The sequence below is a fragment of the Staurois parvus genome, unplaced genomic scaffold, assembly GCF_062004578.1.
Source record: "Staurois parvus isolate SC_StPar_1 unplaced genomic scaffold, SC_StPar_1.0 ptg000151l, whole genome shotgun sequence".
In the NCBI taxonomy this organism is placed as follows: domain Eukaryota; kingdom Metazoa; phylum Chordata; class Amphibia; order Anura; family Ranidae; genus Staurois; species Staurois parvus.
In genome coordinates, this window is record NW_028317947.1 from 9,936,637 (window position 1) to 9,956,436 (window position 19,800).

The 19,800-nt window shown below is 40.8% G+C and overlaps 1 protein-coding gene across 1 annotated transcript in view; it reads right to left on the reverse strand.

Annotated features, from left to right (window-relative positions):
• Positions 1-19,800, reverse strand: part of KRT222 (keratin 222) — a 52,627-nt gene that overhangs the window by 15,683 nt on the left and 17,144 nt on the right. The window contains exons 4-5 of the mRNA XM_089674407.1: positions 14,335-14,505; positions 6,671-6,802 (exon numbers count right to left, since the gene is read on the reverse strand). Coding sequence (XP_089530533.1) covers positions 6,671-6,802; positions 14,335-14,505 — 303 coding nt within the window. The remainder of the gene's footprint in view (positions 1-6,670; positions 6,803-14,334; positions 14,506-19,800) is intronic.

The window sequence follows — 19,800 nt, forward strand, 5'->3', positions numbered from 1 at the left end:
TAAGCCACACATATGAGCCCAGTTTTAGCAAACAATGGAGTGCAGTGACAACAAAGTATTCGGAGATGAACAAATGAACTAAAACAATTGCATGATATTTATGCCTTTTTTTCGCAGAGACCTCTTAACCATCACATCTACAGTATATGAGTATGTTTAGCATCCATTCCAAAACTACATACATCAAAGCAAACACATAGCTAGACAATTGCCAACTTCCAACCTTTTGGACACTTAACCATCACATCTACAGTATATGAGTATGTTTAGCATCCATTCCAAAACTACATACATCAAAGTAAACACATAGCTAGACAATTGCCAACTTCCAACCTTTTGGCAACACTAGTTTAAGGAAGCCCTTTTCTATTCCAGCATTGGCATGTGCCCCTGGACACAAAGCCAGCTCCATAAAAACATGATTTGATGAGCTTGATGTGGTATAAATTGAGTGGCCTGCACAGAACCCTGACAATACTCTACTGAACATCCTTCAGATAAATCAGAACACCAATTTAGGTCTTCTCATCCAAGTACTGTATCTGACTCTACAAAACCTCTTTGGCTCAATGACCCAGAATCAAGGTTGTTATATTTGCAAGAGGAAAGGGAAGAGGATAGGTATCCATATCAATATCAAATAGTCCATCAAGCTCGTACTACATACAGTCAGGTCCATAAATATTGGGACATCGACGCAATTCTAACATTTTTGGCTCTATACACCACCACAATAGATTTGAAATGAAACAAACAAGATGTGCTTTAACTGCAGACTGTCAGCTTTAATTTGAGGGTATTTACATCCAAATCAGGTGAACGGTGTAGGAATTACAACAGTTTGCATATGTGCCTCCTACTTGTTAAGGGACCAAAAGTAATGGGACAATTGGCTTCTCAGCTGTTCCATGGCCAGGTGTGTGTTATTCCCTCATTATCCCAATTACAATGAGCAGATAAAAGGTCCAGAGTTCATTTCAAGTGTGCTATTTGCATTTGGAATCTGTTGCTGTCAACTCTCAAGATGAGATCCACAGAGCTGTCACTATCAGTGAAGCAAGCCATCATTAGGCTGAAAAAAAGAAAACAAACCCATCAGAGAGATAGCAAAAACATTAGGCGTGGCCAAAACAACTGTTTGGAACATTCTTAAAAAGAAGGAACGCACCGGTGAGATCAGCAACACCAAAAGACCCGGAAGACCACGGAAAACAACTGTGGTGGATGACCGAAGAATTCTTTCCCTGGTGAAGAAAACACCCTTCACAACAGTTGGCCAGATCAAGAACACTCTCCAGGAGGTAGGTGTATGTGTGTCAATTGTGGTGGTGTATAGAGCCAAAAATGTTAGAATTGTGTTGATGTCTCAATATTTATGGACCTGACTGTAGGTGAGATGGCTAGGTTTACACAACTACGTACACAATTTACATGTTTTTTTTTTTCAAACATGCCTCTATTAAAAGTAATTATAGTGTACCCCAATAACAAGGAGTAAATGTGAGCAAACAGCTTACTTTGTTGCAAAAATATAAATAATATAAATAGCAATAAAATGAACTGGGTTTAATTCACAAAGACTGGAGGAAGAAAGACATTTTCTTTCCCATAGATCTTTGTTTCTATTTTCTGAGGTCAAAAAACATATGGAGTCCTGGGGTCAGGTGTATTTAATGTGCAGAATGCAGTGGTCAGGTGTTTAATTCACAGAGGGTAAGGGTTGGGTGTAAGTAACATTCAGAGTGCAGGGTTTAGGAGGTTTGGGGTGTTGTTGGACCCCTTATCCCCACACCAGTATCTACGTCCCAGTGTAATTACCATGGTACAAACTACTGCTAGAAAAGCACTATTGGAAGCAGCATTTGGTCAGCTTTTCAATTGTACTGACCAGTAAACAAGAGAAAGAAGAGATAGTCTTATGATGCCTCTTATCATCCCTTAGTCCTCACAGTTCTCTGGCTAAATGTAGCCATAAATATTTAAAGGTGGACAGATTAGGAAGATTCAATAAGAAAAAAGTTACCATAGTTAGTAAAATTTGTACATTATAAGGCTTGCTGCAGCCCCCTCTATTCCTAAGGTCCCTGGTAATGCCCTATAGAAATTCAGCCCAGGAGACATGTTTACAATCATGGCATGTACATGGAATTCATGCCTGAGGACAGTGGGATCATCAAAGGCAAAAAAAAATGCAGCAAGTGTATGTGCTTATTAACCTAAACCGTGCTTCAAATTCACAAGGCAAAGTCTGGTTCTTGCGTTCTTCAGCTTTTTCCCTCTTGGCAGTTGCTAAAATGTGATAAATCTTCAGTTTTTTAAGTAGAATTCCCACAGACAATGCGTAGCCTAAACCACTTTGACATGATCAAACATAGTTGACAACAGATGGTTTTTGCCTTGACGTTTTTGACCGAGCTCATTAAATGCTTGCTTAGTGGAAAATCACAGATCCTTCCACCTCTGAACATCTTTAGTCTCGGGAATTACTTCCAATTCCTTTTAGAACCCCCGATACTGTTATTTAAGTTAGAACAAATTTTAAAGGTTCAGTCCACCTAGAATTTATTGGTAGAGTCTGCTGGCATCCTACTCTGTATAGAAGTGCAAGTATCTTACTTTACTTTGGCCATACAGGGACTAACATGTTACCAATGACAGCACCTTGTGCTTTACACTGATGTAGCACCCTCCTGGGTGAGATACATTTAGTTTTGCTCTACTGTAATCAGTGGAACAGGGACATATTGGCTCAGAGTTTCACAGGCTGCTGCTTTGCTACTTCCCCCTGTATTCTGGAACTATCTGGGGGTTTCCAGAACATAGTGGGGGGGGGGGGGCAGACGTTGCAGTCTGAATATTATGGAACATGGAACTTCCACCAAAGGGGAAGAGCCCTTAAATAGTCTGAGCCTGAGCAGCAAAGGGGAATTGGCAGCATGCTGGTGTAAGGAAAAATTCCAGTGTCCAGGCAGGAGTGGACCCCTGTTGAGGGGGTCTTGCCCTATGAGCAAAGCAAAATAACATGAAAAATGCACAAAAAAGAGCTTATACATACAAACAGTGTGAATGGGGATCCAATCAGAAGTGTTGTCAGTTTATGGACATTCAAAGATTTACATATAATTAACCACTTCCCGTCTAGCCCACGTACATAAACAGCCAGGCGGGAGCAGTGCCGAAGCGGGTTGCCATTTATTAATGGCCATTAACTGCCTGTGCATGCTCCCTGGGAGTGCGTGGCACCGTGATCCGGTGCCCACTGTGTCCAATCACTGTATGGGACCTCTGTGTGAGGTCCCGATTCATGTGATCCCTGATTGGCCAATCAGTGATCACATGAATAGTAGTAAGCAAAATGTCACTTCCTGACATCATTGCTTACTACTTGTGAAATCTGTGAATGATCACAGAGGTCACATGGTACAAGGCTATTCACAACAGCCTTGTACTATGTGACAAGCTGTGACCAATCACAACTCGCACAGTATTTCTCAATGGCTGCAGACAGAGAGAAGGAGAAATTATTGCTTTTACAGCCTTTATGGGTGTAAAAGCAATCAGTGTAAAAAAAGAAAAAAAAAATCTTCATCACCCCCCACAAATAGTAGCGTCACTATGGTGACACAGTACTGCTAGGGTGATGGTATGTTAAAAAAATAAATAAATAATAATATTAAAAAAAAAAAAATGTACAACAAAATTGTTTTTTGAATTATACTTTTTGGTTATAAACTAATTTGGGTTATTTTTCTTTTTTTACTAAAAAGATAGCTGAATACATTTTGGCCAAGATGTATGAAGAAGAATTATTTATTTGCAAAATGTTATAAGAAAAACACTTTTTTTTAAAAATGTTTGGACTTTTTCATTTATATAGCAAAGAAAAATAAAAATCCCAGTGGTGAATAAATACCACCAAAATAAAGTTTTATCTGTCTCAAAAAAAAAAAAAATCATTTGGGTACAGTGTTGCATGACCGCGCAATTGTCATTCGAAGTCTGATAGCGCTGAAAGCTGAATATTGGCCTGGACAAGAAGGGGGTGAAAGTGTCCAGACTTGAGGTGGTTAACAACCATTAATACAAGTGGGGTCTCAGCACTCTGCTCTCTCCCCTCTTTATTTGTACCTGCTATTTGTTCACATTAGAAATTAGAGAGCTGAAAGTCTACTTGTTAAGGAAATGTAAATATTTGAAAGTCCACAGCCTGGCTGCAGTTCTAATTTAAAAAGTAATTGTAAAATTTACCTAAAGATCATTTTTAATTCGACTTCAAATACTTTACACACTTGGTTTTATAGAGTCATGATTAGGTAACGATCTTCTTTCTGGCAGTTGTTTGCTTTTCAAACAGCATTGTCAGCATTTTCGCTGAACAAATGCTGACATAACTTGCGCAGAAAATACTGTTTCAGTGAGTCTGAGTAGACCATATACTTGCACAGAGGTCAGAGGAGCATAAACACATCATTTGTACTACACATATACACAGGTCCCAGTGGACATCATTACAAAGCAAGCATAGAAACATATTTTTGAAACATATTTTTGAACTTCAGGCACATATTCCACTTGACATCCTTGGATTGAAGCAACTGAGCAAATAACTGTCAGCCAAAAAGCAGCTGCATCCAACCAGATGTAGGTGCTGTTCAGGTATTTTGGGAAGGGAGGTGGCTGTCAGCAGGGGCGGACTGACAACTCATGGGGCCCCCGGGCAATAGGGGATCATGGGGCCCCTGTGTCCTTGCCCAAACTCAAAAAAGCCTATGAAAAAGGTACATGGGGCATCGCATGGGGCCCCCTACTGACCCAGGGCCCTCGGGCAGTGCCCGAGTTCCCAAATGGTCAGTCTGCCCCTGGCTGTCAGAATACAATGGCAGCAGCGGGAGATTTGTCAATCCACACTGTGTAGCATGGGTGAAGGAATCTGTCAGTATATGTTCAGCTTTAGTATAGAGCAGCCTTTCCTAATCAGGGTTCCTCCAAAGGTTGCTAAGAGTTCTTTGATCAATGAGCTATTTCTGCCTCTTAGATAAGTTATCAAATGCTATTGCTCCTTTTAGCATTTTGTATGGTGGATCAATCTTCCCCACTCAGCAGTCTTCCTACTGACTACCAGTGTAAGGAGCATTCTTCCCATTGACTACCAGTGTAATGGGACCCTTCTCTTAATGACTATCAGTGTAAAGGGGCCTGCTCCCAGTGGGCACCAATTTAAAGAAGGTTCTTCTCCACTGATCACTAATCTACAGGAGCCCTTCTCAACTGACCATCAATGTATGGGGAACTCTTCACTGACAAGCAATGTAAGAGGACTCTTCACTGAGCATCAAAACACAGGGGGCCCTTCTCAGCTAACCACCAATGTAAGATAACTCTTTACTGACAACCAATGTAAGACAACCTTTGGATCACCTTTAGTTTTCACAGACCCTTCTAAACTAGCCAGTGAAGAGGACTCTTCACTGACCACCGATTTACAGGGCCCCCTCTCAACATAACACAGTGTAAGGAAACCTCGCTGACAACCAATGTAGGGGACACTTCACTGACCACTGATTTACAGAAGCCCTTCTCAACTAGCCATCAATATAAGGGACTCTTCAATGACATCCAATTTAAGGAGACTCTTCACTGACCACCAATCTATGGCGGCCCTTTGCAACGTGCCACTAAATGTAAGGGTACTCTTCACTGACCACAAATCTACAGGGGCCATCCTCAATGTATCACCAATGTAAGGAAACTCTTCACTGATCATCAGTCTACAGGGGCCATCCTCAATGTACCACCAATAAAAGGGAACTCTTCACTGATCATCAGTCTACAGGTGCCATCCTCAATGTACCAACACTAAAAGGGAACTCTTCACTGATCACCAATCTACAGGGGCCATCCTCAACATACCACCAATGTAAGGGAACTCTTTACTGATCATCAGTCTACAGGGACCATCCTCAATGTACCACCAATAAAAGGGAACTCTTCACTGATCACCAAACTACAGGGGCCATCCTCAACATACCACCAATGTAAGGGAACTCTTCACTGATCATCAGTATACAGGGCCCCTTCCCAGCTGTGTAACGGGATACTTTTCCACTGCCTAATAGTGTTAGGGGACATTTTTACACTGACCACCAGTGAAACAATACAATTTTCACTCTCCGTATTTCTTTTTCTGACAATATTACTGTTACTTTCATTCCATTGTTATTATGGAAAATAATTTTATTATACAGAGTGGTTGTCAAGTTGAGCGCATTCATTATTCTCTGCTTTTTTTTTTGTCAGCTTACTGTTCACGCTAATGTACCCTGGGCAGGTATAGTACGTTCTTAGATTCCCTAACACCTGAAAGTTTGTTCAAAGATTCCTCAGTGTTAAAAAAGGTTGAGAAAGACTGGTATAGATATTAGGTTACTGCACCATTTCAGTGCTGCTCCCTATTGGACAAACTAATGGAAGTAGCCTCAAGAGGGGTAGGGAGCATGGGTTATCCTAGGGAAGGGGCTATCCATGCCATTGGTAGGGAGGGGTTCAAATGCTTTCTCAGGCAACTAACAGATACAACAAAATAAAAAAAATTAAAAAAAATAAAGGATCCAAAGCCCACAATACTTCCTGTGTCACTAGTATGAGTACATGTTATCATTTAAGGATTTACCATGGCTTGGAGAGACTCAATCTCAACTTGAAGGGTTTTATATTGTTTCCTGGCTTCATTCAGATTGGCTCTTGCAGCCCTCAGTTCTTCTTCATCCTTCTGCATCTTCTGCCTGGCCTCCTCCTCTTCCAGCTAGAGAGAAATCAAATGACAGGTTCATAATGTAAATGATCTTTCTGTACAGTAGGTCAAGTAATAATACTGTATGTGACAGGCAGAATTGGACAGTGACAGATGACAGGTATATTCTTATTCCCAGGGATCAGACGTCTTTTGAAGTCTGCCAAGGTTTATCAGTTTATACAAATGTCAAGGCAAATGTTCAAAACGGTATATTCTTGTTCCCGGGTCAGAAAGCAAGGCTGTTTTTTTTTTTCAGAAAACATTTTCTTCAGGGTAATGATTGTACTGTATGACATGAAATGGCCTATCGGAAACAGGTGTTTAGGTGCAATTGGGGACACCATTCATTTTTTGTTATTGCTATCGGAAACAGGGCCAAAAATCTGCAAAAGGGCCCCTTAACAAAACATTAGGGGCAACTCCTTTAGTGTTATAAAACCTTAATTAATTTCATAGTAACATAGTAACCATATATGGTTTTCCAGTTATATTTTATTCAATTGTATTTGCCAAGTTTTATTGTTACCCGCATAGTTTCCTAGCTAGACAGAGAGCTATGGGCAGGGCTGCTGTTAGAAACCATGGGGCCCCATACAGCCAACCTGACAGGGCCCCTCCCCCAAAAAAACACAGTTTACTATACTATTATTATTATTATACAGGATTTATATAGCGCCAACAGTTTGTTCAGCGCTGTACAATATGAAGGGAGACAATACAGCAACAATACAGTTCAATACAAGAGGGTTAAGAGGGCCCTGCTCCTTGGAGCTTACAATCTACTACAGTTATGGATGAACACAGTGAGTGATCGGTACCGATCTCTCATTGTGTTCATTAAGGAAGGGGCTGGTAAATTTGACATATTTACTGGACCCTTCCCCTACTCTCCATCCTGAAGGATCCTATTGTGTGCTTGCAGCTGTCAGTGGAATGGAGAGGAAGGAAGCGGCAGCACTGTGGGGGAAGCAGGAGGAAATGTATATTGCACAGGGAGGGTGGTGGATGCGGCAGGGGGCAGTTACTAGAGCTGATCCCCTGTATGGCTTTCTCTTTAGCAGGTATAAGCCAGTGGGAGGGAAAGGAGAAGAAGCCAGCTTTCAGCTGCTAAGGAGAGAGCCATACAGGGGATCAGTTCCAGTAAATGCCCCCCTTCCCTGCTGTGGCGATCACCCTTCCTGCCCACATCCAATTCACCTAGCTGCCTGGGCCCCCATGCTGGCCAGGGCCCCGTACAGGAGGACTGGTGGTACCCCCTTATCCTCGATCCTGGTTATGGGTCACTATTTTGGGCCTCATACAGGTTGCATTGTCTACTGCGGCTATAGTTACACCCTTGATCAGAAACTTCCTAGAGGTATTATTGCTGTAGATTTTCCGGGCAACCACTAATCCATACACCTGATTGAAAGGTACCTGTCAGGATAGACAGAAACTAGGAAGCAGAACACATTGCTGCTTTTGCATGGTCAGGCAGTTCCAATGCTGTTACGCCCGTGGGACTTTGCAGCTCTGTTAAACTAGACGAAGGACAAAAGACCTTGAAAAGATCTTCAAAAAGTACCTATGTGTCTATAAGTACAAAAGTCAGAATTGTCCAGGCTATGGTATTTAGTATTTTACTCTATATAGATGTCAAAGCTGGACAATGAAGAAGCAGGAAAAGTATTGATGCTTTGATGCGTTGATGTAGGGCAGGCTAATAGTTCTAAGTATATTGTGGACAGCTAGGAAAGCATGGATCCTATGCACCTTTTAGATCCTAAATATATAAATTTTTCCTCCCATGGATCCTTTAACAAATCCAGTCCAACCTTTCACTAGAAGGTCACTAAATTACTACATTGAAACTGTCTTATTTTGGACATATTATGAAAATAAGCTCACTGGAAAAGACGGCTATACTTGGGAATTTTGAAGGAAAAAGATGAGGACAACCAGCAATAAGGTCACTGATATGGTCACGGAAAGTATGAACATGCCATTGTGAAGACTTAAGACCCAAATGGTAGACAGATCATTCTAGAGAAACACTATGCATGAGTCAGTGGAGAGTCCTCAGGGGAACGTCTTACAGCAATATTATCCTTAATACCTAATGGAGTTCCTTAGTTGCTCCAAAATGTTACTGCTATGTCATCATTTAAATTTTTTTGGACAAGCAATTTGGTGTGCTGATGATGAACCACACACTTCCACACTATCTATGTGGTCAATATCATCTTGCTAACACAATCATCATCTGATGACAAACCATGCATTTTCGCATCATCCATGTGGTCAACATCATCTTGACGACCTTCAAAATTATCATCTGATTACAAACCATGCAGTTTCATTCTATCCAGGTGGTTTGCATCATCTTGATGGCACCTAAAATTATGATCTTATGACGATCCGTGTGCTTTCAAATTGTCCATGTGGTAAAAATCATCTTAATGACACTTAAAACCATCATCTGATCTAGAACCATGTGGTCAACATCATCTTGATGACTTTGAAAATGATCATCTCATGATGGATGAACCATGCACTTCCACACTTTCCATGTGGATTTTAATGACACTTAAAATCATCACCTGATCTAGAACCACACACATGCATTGTTGTTTATTTGCCTTTAAATAATTTTGTCCTTTCCTCACTCCATAGTTAGAGGAGGCTCTATATAGTCCCACTCTTCTTGCTTAGTGTCCATTCACCATATGTCCTGTATTCTACTGGAGCTGGACACACTATTATTTTTATGACCTATCTGATGTTGATCTGTTATGATCTTCACAGGTTTTTGGATTAAAAAGCTTTCTACGATCTGCATGGATTGAGTCACTGTCTGCTAATTCTAGAGGTAGACTGTAAGTTACAGCTGTTTTGCCGCAACTGGATCAGTTATAGAAATCCCACTTTCAGTGTTTAGCTTGTTGAAGCAAAACACTTCCACACCGTACATGTGGCCAACATCAACTTGATGACTCTTACAATCATCATCTGATGAAAAACCACGCACTTTTACACTATATGTGTTGTTGACTTCATCTTGGTGACACCTAAAATTATCATCTGATAATGAACCACACACTTCCACACTATCTATGTTGTTGACATCATAAACTTGTCTGATTTTAGCAACAGCCATCACATTTTTTTCTAGTTTGGATATCTTGGGTAGGGTTAAAACTACTGTTGGGTATATAATGCTGTCTGTGTTGTCTTTGGAATTGGGTTTTTCTAGACTGCCTCTACCAGGCATTCTAGTGGTATGTACTATATGGCATAGCAATTTTTACACATAACTCACAGTAGTCAGTTCCACCACTGTATTCTTTTTAAGACTGTGATGGTTCATGTTGACAAAATTTCCTATTACTATGCTATCAATTATGATTTAGTCAAAACCTACCTAAACCTACTCTCAGCCACATTCTAAACTTAATCTAACCATGTAAAGAAAAGATAGCTATACCTACCTATTCTGAAGCCGCTCTGGTCCGGTCCCATGCTGAGCTGTCAGTGGAGGCTTCTGTGTAGAGCAGAGGCAGCTGACAGTAAATGCTCCATCTACACAGAAGCCGTGGCTGAAGACCAGACCAGAGCAGCTTCAGAAAAGGTATGTATAGCAATCTTTTCTTTCCAGTGTTAGATGGATTAGACATAGAATGTGGGTGAGAGTAGGTTTAGCATTAGATTTTTGATTAAACTTCCACTTTGACTGAACAATGAAAATAACTAAATAATTAAATGTTTGCTTTAGTAACTCAGGTCTCTCTTGTAGGGGGTTTATCCTGTATTTGGTTGTGTTACAGCAGTTAATAAAAAATCTATCTGGACATGCATGTAGCCACTAAAGAATCTCCGAAAGTATGCATACTGAACTCGGAGAATAGAGAACAACAAGTAAGTGAGATGTGTCAGGAGTGAGACATAATTCCTTATTCTGTCCCTCTGTAAGTTATGACTGTTCCTTTATTACAGGTAATTAAATAGCATCAACAATCTACACAACGCTTTGCATATTGTGCATTCGCACCAGTCCCCGCCCTTGAGGAGCTTACAATCTAAGGTCCCCATCTCACACACATACTAGGGCAAATTAGTCTACCAGCATGTCTTTGGCATGCAGGAGGAAAATCCATGTAGGTAGTGTCCCCAGTGCTGCAGACAGATGTGCTAACCACTAAGCCACCTCTACGTGATCAAGAACATTCTCTATAATATAAAATAAATGAAAATCAACCGACCGTGATGTATCCACAGATTGCTGTGGATAACAAGACACCTTTATTTTTACATTTTACAGGTCCCAATGTTCCCAAGGTGTAACAAAACAAAGGCCACCTTGGGCAGCAAGGACAGCCTCGTCATAGATACTGTCCCAAGCCCACCTCCCCATCAGCCTTGACAAAAATAAAATCATGTAAAACAAATAAAAATAAGACATTAACATTATTGTTTCAATTAAACTGAATTATTTAGTAAAAAAAGTAAATAAAATCAATCAAACATGCCAATTCTAGCAGCATTGAGATATATAATTCCAAGGTCATACATCGTCTAGGTTCATCTCATTAAATGTAAAAAATGATAATATAGTAACGAGATAAAATAAAAAGCCCAAACCACACCTAATTGTGTTCCAGCCACCCTCCAGTGCCTAAAGCTAGCCTCAATCCTTGGTGTTCCCCTGCTTTAAAATACTGGTGTTCTCAATCACGGTGGAACACATGACACTCATATAATATCATGTACATCAGAACTCAGCCTGCAAGATGGAAGGGCATCACCTGCAGCCAATACTAGGACAAGTTCAGAGACATGAACAAAGATATGCAGCCGCTCTAGGTGGGTCTTCTAAGACATTCCCTCCACCTTTAGGCTCCATTCACACTTGTACGACTCCAAATTTGCATGATTTTGGAGTGCAACTTTGGTGCAACCTTGGATGGGTGTGACTTGGATGTGACTTGTCCCTCTGAAAGGTTGGACCCACTGTGTCACCAATGTTGCATGTAAAACATTCAGGTATGACTTTCCTGCAACTTTTGGGGGTTAACATTAAACTCTAAGGCCCTGGAGTTGCATGAATATCAGACCAAAGTAGTGCATGAAATGCTTTGAAGTCGGTGCAAATTTATTTTGCACATATATGAATGTTTAGCATTGAAAAACGTGGTACAACTGCCTCCATAGTGTCCTTTCTTGCTTCTTTGTGGCTTTTTTTATACTGTAATGTAGCAGATGATTTATCAGAAGTGCAGCTCATTGGATCCTACTTGTTTCTGCATTCAGAGGCATGAAGTCCTGGTCCACTGGTTGCTCTTTGGCCCGGCCCTGCTTGCAGCTAATCAGTCTCTGCTGATGAGCTGATAGAGTCTAAATTGGATTACAAATCCTTGTGCAGGTAAAATTGTATATTTACTGGCCAGCACAATGGCTTAGTGTTTAGCACGTCTGCCTTGCAGCACTAGGATCTCTGGTTGGTATCCCAAGTAGGACATTATCTGCATAGAGTTTGCATGTTCTCCCCTGTGTTTGTGTGGGTATTCACCAACCTCCTCCTGCACTTCAAAGACATGCTGGTAGGTCAAAGAGTATGTCAATCCAACATTTTATATACCTGATATGTGCCTGCTTTACTGTGTACTTGTATGAAAAAGTATCTTGCTCTCTGCTCCTGCCAGTCCCTCTGTTTTCCTGTTAAAAACTGACCACACTATGCAGGAGAGCACAGCATGATCAGTTCTCTAGCTATGCTGCTCTCCAATGATCATACTTGTACTGACATGCTCCCACCCCCAAATAGCCATTCACTGAAAAGTCCAGTGTGCTGCTGTCTCTCCACCCCCAGCTCTTTAAGCTACTTAGCTAGCTGAGAACAGAGGGTATGTGATCACTTATAAAAAAGGGAAAAAAGATATTTATAATTTTTTTTTATACACAAATGTATTGACTTTCATTTCTATTTTAAACTGAACAAGTCGTTTTAAAATTTACTTTAATGGGCCCTAGTATATGTATATATGTATGAAGAAACAAAAAGAGAAATCCAAAAAGAACTGTATATGAAGAAACAAAAAGAGCGCGCACGGGCCTAGTGCGTTACCTTTTAAAAACGAGATTTATTGATAAAAAGTAAAATACTCACAAAGAAATAAAATCAAATAGAGAGCATGTCACAAGAAATGCAGCGTGGTCCAATCACCCTGAACGATGTCTGGTGGAGGACTGTAGACCTCTAGGTGGCTGTTGGCTGACGCGTTTTGAGGCTGTGCCTCTTCCTCAGAGGCTGATTTTATTCCTTTGTGATTATTTTACTTTTTGTCAATAAATCTTGTTTTTAAAGGTAATGAACTAGGCCCGTACGCCCTCTTTTTGTTTCTACATATACAGTTCTTTTTGGATTTCCCTGGTCCGTTGAGGGCAGCAAAGCTTGCATTCCTTCCATACTCCATGTGGGGATCCAGACATTGTGGAGTCCACTGTCCAGCACAGGAGTTCAGGCATTCGGCTGCTTTTTTTTCTTCCACGTATATATGTATGCAAGATAGGGACTAGATTGAAAGCTTTTTGAGGCAAGGGACTGATGTGAATGTGCAATATGTAAATAGTCTTCTTTATATAAATATCTGAATTTGACCTGTCTATCTAGCTGCTTGTCCAGTTTTGGTTTTGACTTTCACATTTTTACATAGCTTTACTATATTACAAGTTCTATATAGAAATGTATAGATAATTTCCCTCCATCTTAGCACTACTAAGATTGAAATACACCCTGTATATGTAATTGCATCATATGTAAAGGAACACACACTGCAATAAAAACTTGACAAAGGGTTTAACCCTTCCCCACTAAAACAAAAAAAGTTGCCCTTTCCTCCACTTAAAAAAAATAGCTGCCCACCTGTATATAAATAATATATATCTATATAGAAGGTGTACCTAAAAGTAAAAATAAATACTTATCCATCTGGCTGCAAATTGCTAGTTGCCTGGCTGTCATGCTGATCCAGCATCACAAAAGAAGTAGAACTATGCATTCTCACTCCAGATGCACTATGCTTTAGACCAAAGGCCTAAAAAGAACTGAAACAAAAGACAGCCAGACATCTAGGCTTTTTCCTTTAAAGAGGTTGAATTAAAAATACACTGAGGCAACTATAGTGCATTAAAATGATAACTGGAATAGATGTAGTATCAATAGGCTATGCAAGCCAATTAGCAATATATTATATTCTCAATGTCATTAATTTTTAAAAAGGAGTCTTTAGGCCTCTGCTCAATCTCCATCAGCGGATGAATATGAAAGCAGGACATTAATACGGTTATTTGGGTGATAATGCTATTGATCATAAATGTTGCAAAGCATGCTGGGTGCATCCTGCTGTGTAAGCATCACACACATCTATCTATACATTATAGTTCCAGTTTATCTGCAATGCTAGCGGCGCTCCCTCCCCAACAATCCCTGCACTGAAGGAGCAGACAATCAGCCTGCAATGACTCTGCAGCCCTGTCCTGGAAGGTGCCCGGCTATGGACACTTACCTGGCTCCTGGCTGACAGCTCGCAGGGGATGTGACTACTGGTGATGAGAGCTTCATAGTGTCTCCTGATCTCATTGAGGAGCTGGGACAGTTCCATCCTGCTCCCATCCTCCTCCTTGGCAAAATGAATATCATCGATGGGATGAATTAACTGCTGCATAGCCTGGACTGCCTGCAGAGAGGGATCAAGAGAGATAGAGGGAGAAGAGGGGGTGGGGGGGAATAAAGAAAAAGAAAAAAGACGGAAAATATAAAGGAAGAGACAAGAAGTACGAGAGAATAATAAAAAGAAAATAGTAAAGAAAGGATAGATGGATGGGATGAGGGATTTTACAAAGAGAAGAATAGAGGGGGAAAAAAGGAAGGGAAGAAGGAGAGAGAGGAAAAGAGGGAGTAGGGTGAGAATATTAGGGATGAAAATAAAGAAGGAACGGAGGGAGGGAAGGAAGGATGGAAGGAAGGGAAAAAAGGGATAGAGGAAAGGAGAAAGCAGGAAGGAAATATTAGGGATGAAAAGAAGGAATTAAGGAAGGAAGGAGAGAAAAAGGAGAGGGAAGGAGGGAGTAAGGAAGGGGAAGAAGGAAGAAGAGGAAGAGTTAGAGGAAAGGAGAGAGTAGGAAAGGAAAGGAAAGAGAGAAAGAAAGAGAGAGAGAGAGAAAGAGAGAGAGAGAGAGAAAGAGAGGGGAAGAAGGAAGAGGAAAGGAGAGAGTGGGAAAGGGAAAAGAAAGAAAGAAAGAAAGAGAGAGAGAGAAAGAGAGGGGAAGATGAAGAGGAAAGGAGAGAGTGGGAAAGGAATGGGAAAAGAAAGAAAGAAAGAAAAAGAGAGGGGAAGAAGGAAGAGGAAAGGAGAGAGTGGGAAAGGAAAGGGAAAAGAAAGAAAGAAAATTAAGGAAGAAGGGGAGGAAGAAAGGTTGAAAAGAAAGAAGAGTAGGGGTGCGTAAGGAAGGAAAGAGAGAGAGGAAGGCAAGAGTAGGAAGGGAGAATTGAAGAAGGAATTAAAGAAAAAGGGAAGGATGGAAGGAAAGAGTTAGAGGGAGGGGGAATAAAGTGAAAGAAAAAAGACAGAAAATATAAAGGGAGAGACAAGACGTAAGAGAGAATAATAAAATGAAAGGGTAAGGAAAGGATAGATGGATGGGATGAGGGATTTTACGAAAGAAAGAGAGAAAGAAAGAAAGAGAGAGAAAGAAAGAAAGAAAAAGAAAGAAAAAGAAAGAAAGAAAGAAAGAAAAAGAAGAAAATTAAGGAGGGGAGGAAGAAAGGTTGAAAGGAAAGAAGAGTAGGGGTGAGTAAGGAAGGAGAGGGAGAAAGGATAGAGAGAGTAGGAAGGGAAAATTGACAAAGGAATTAAGGAAGAAAGGGAAGGATGGAAGGGAAGAGTTATTGGGAAGAAGGGAGTAGGAAGGGAAAAATAGGGAATAAAATAAAGAAGGGAGGGAGGATAGGATAAAAGTTAAAAAGAAAAGGATGGAGGGAAGGAAAGTAAGAAAGGATGAAAGGAAGAGAGGGAAGGAGAGAGTAAGAAGAAAATATTAGGGATGAAAATAAAGAAATAAGGAAATAAAGATGAGAGGAGGGAAACAGAAAGGGAAGGAGGAAGAAAGGAAGGAAGGGAGGGAAGGAGTAAATACATTATTAAGGTTTTTCTCAGACATTATGACAGTTTCATTAAATACCTGCACAGCTCTTTGGCAGTATCTGCATTAGTTTCTTTTATTTCCACCTGCGGATTCAGCCATTAAGTCTGTTGTTTTTTAACTTCTTTACCCGATCAAGCTGTCCAGAAAAAGTGACAGTTAAAGGGTTGAGTCAAACCATTTACCACTGACGGGTGCTTACAATGAACAGCTTTTATTCGTTTATGTAAAACCATTATCCCAAAAGGATTTAAACAGTGTTATCTCAGGTTCAGCTTTAATTTGTTAGTCAAATCCTTCTAAATCAGCTAATCCATTCAACACTATCCTCTCCCCAGATTACCAGTTCTGCTGACCAAAGATGTCTCAGTTGCTCCTCTATCCAGAGTGCAGACACCCTGAGACAGGAAGGGTACTACTGGTCAGATCAACAGGTGAAAATAAAGGGAAAAAGTAAAAAAAAAAGAAAACTAGTCCAGCCACTACATTTCAGGATTGGTGAGTTGCAATATACTACATTTTGTTTTAGGGATTAATACTGCTTTAAAGAGAATATACTGCAGGGCTGCTGTTAGAAGCCACAGGGCCCCATACAACCAACCTGACAGGACCCCATTAAAAAAAAACACAGTTTACTATGCTTCTGGTATGAATGAAAACAGTAAGTGATCAGTACCAATCACTCATTGTGTTCATTCAGGAAAGGAAGGATCTTATTGTGTGCTTACAGCTACTGGTGAGGAGGAGAGGAGGGAAGCCGGCACTGTGGAGGCTCAAACCAGAAGGTGGGTCCAGACCAGCAGGGGAGCCAGGCAGCTGGGTGAATCAGATGTGCACAGGGAGGGTGATTGGTGTGGTGGGTGAGGGGGAACCTCACCCAGCTGAAAGCTGGATTCTCCTCTCTTTCCCACTGGCTTTCAGCTGCTGCAGAGAGAGTCATACAGGGGATCAGTTCTAGTAATTGTCACCCCCCCCTCGCCCACATATGATTCACCCAGCTGCCTGCGCCCCCTGCTGGCATGGGCCCTGTACAGGAGGACTGGTGGACCCCCTTATCCACAGCTCTAATATACTGTATTGTGTATATATGCTGATATGCTGCTTATTAACCGTCAAAGGACCTCCAAGTGTCAGCTCTTCTGTGTTGATTGCCCACACTCAGCTCCTGCTTTGTTTAATTCTTCCACATGGTTATGTAAAGCAAGGAGAATGATCCCATTAACAGCGAGTGTTGTTTTACAGAATGTGTTGTTATACTACCAGGTTACATAGTGCCTACTGGAGTTCTTCTTTAATTGTTTATCTCAGTTCTGACTATAAAAGTATAGGTTTATATTATGATGTAAGATGGTAGTCAGAGATTAGAGAGATCGCACACTTCTAGCAGGAAGGCACTTGCTAAAACTTGTCCCCAGCAGAGTCTTTCCTCAAGGCACAAGCTACTTGATACTCCCATAACATATAATTATAATACATCTTTTTTTTTTGTTAATCCTCTTTTTTACTATGGGAACATGTAAAATGATTTAATCTAATAGCTCTACAAATCAGCCTTTGGATACACGTTATATTACATGGAACAAATCATTATGTCAGATGAGTATATTAAAGTACATATAATTCTTAAATTAATGTCATTTAATTTGCAAAAGTACTGTGTATCATAAACTAATGCCATATTTGATTTTTAATAAAATCCTTTTGTTGCATATCAGTGCAGCTGATCTCCTTAAGCCTTGTTGTAGTCACTTCCCTTCTGCATGCAATCCTACATTGCATTTCTCAGCTTGGCTGCCTTGATAAGAACAGCAGTAGACCTTGCCTATATAATGTGTGTTAAAACACCACTTTAGTATCCATGTAAAACACAAGTGATGGGGCTCTTCCACCTTCTGTGTCCTCCAAAATACCATAATATATTTTAAGGACCTCTGTCTCCTGTATCCTCCCTAATACGCTAGTAGATTGTAATCTCTTACACCATATGTATCCTCATACTGTACCTAGAAGATTATGAGCTCCTCCACCTTATGCATCCTCCCTCATGTCCTAGTAGATTGTAATCTCTTCCACCATATGTATCCTCATACCTAGAAGATTATAAGCTCCTGCACCTTATGCATCCTTCCTCATGCCCTAGTAGATTGTAAGCTCTTCCACCTTCTGTATCCTTGTACCTAGTAGATTATGAGCTCCTCCACCTTCTGCATCTTCCCTCATACCCTAGTAGATTGTAAACTCTCCCATCTTCTGTACCCTCATTCATACCCTAGTAGATTGTAAGACCTTCCATCTTCTGTATCTTCTATTATACCCTAGTAGACTGTGAGCTGAGCTCTTACATCTTCTGTATCCTCCCTCATACCCTAGTAGATTGTAATCTCTTCCACCTTCTGCATCCTCCCTCATACCCTAGTAGATTGTAATCTCTTCCACCTTCTGCATCCTCCCTCATACCCTAGTAGATTGTAATCTCTTCCACCTTCTGCATTCTCCCTCATACCCTAGTAGATTGTAATCTCTTTCACCTTCTGCATCCTCCCTTATACCCTAGTAGATTGTGAGCTTTTTCACCTTCCGTACCCTCCATCATACCCTAGTAGATTGTAAGCCCTTCTATCTTCTGTATCCTCCCTCATACCATAGTAGATTGTAATCTCTTCCACCTTCTGCATCCTCCCTCATACCCTAGTAGATTGTAATCTCTTCCCCCTTCTGCATCCTCCCTCATACCCTAGTAGATTGTAATCTCTTCCCCCTTCTGCATCCTCCCTCTTACCCTAGTAGATTGTAATCTCTTTCACCTTCTGCATCCTCCCTTATACCCTAGTAGATTGTGAGCTTTTTCACCTTCCGTACCCTCCATCATACCCTAGTAGATTGTAAGCCCTTCTATCTTCTGTATCCTCCCTCATACCATAGTAGATTGTAATCTCTTCCCCCTTCTGCATCCTCCCTCATACCCTAGTAGATTGTAATCTCTTCCCCCTTCTGCATCCTCCCTCATACCCTAGTAGATTGTAATCTCTTTCACCTTCTGCATCCTCCCTTATACCCTAGTAGATTGTGAGCTTTTTCACCTTCCGTACCCTCCATCATACCCTAGTAGATTGTAAGCCCTTCTATCTTCTGTATCCTCCCTCATACCATAGTAGATCGTAAGCTCTTATATCTTCTATCTCCTATATCCTCCCTAATACTCTAGTAGATTGTAATGTAGACTGTATCCTCACACCTAGAAGATTATGAGCTCCTCCACTTTATGCATCCTCCCTCTAGTAGATTGTAAACTTTTTCATCTTCTGTATCCTTGTTCATACCTTAGTAGATTGTAAACTCTTCCACCTTCTGTATCCTTGTACCTAGTAGATTATGAGCTCCTCCACCTTCTGCATCCTAGTTCATACCCTAGTAGATTGTAATCTCTTTCACCTTCTGCATCCTCCCTCATACCCTAGTAGATTATAAGCTTTTTCATCTTCTGTATCCTCCCTCATACCCTAGTAGATTGTAAGACCTTCCGTACCCTCCATCATAACCTAGTAGACTGTAAGCCCTTCTATCTTCTGTATCCTCCCTCATACCATAGTAGATCATAAGCTCTTATATCTTCTATCTCCTATGTCCTCCCTAAAACTCTAGTAGATTGTAATGTAGACTGTATCCTCATACCTAGAAGATTATGAACTCCTCCACTTTATGCATCCTCCCTCTAGTAGATTGTAAACTTTTTCATCTTCTGTATCCTTGTTCATACCTTAGTAGATTGTAAGCTCTTCCACCTTCTGTATCCTTGTACCTATTAGATTATGAGCTCCTCCACCCTCTGC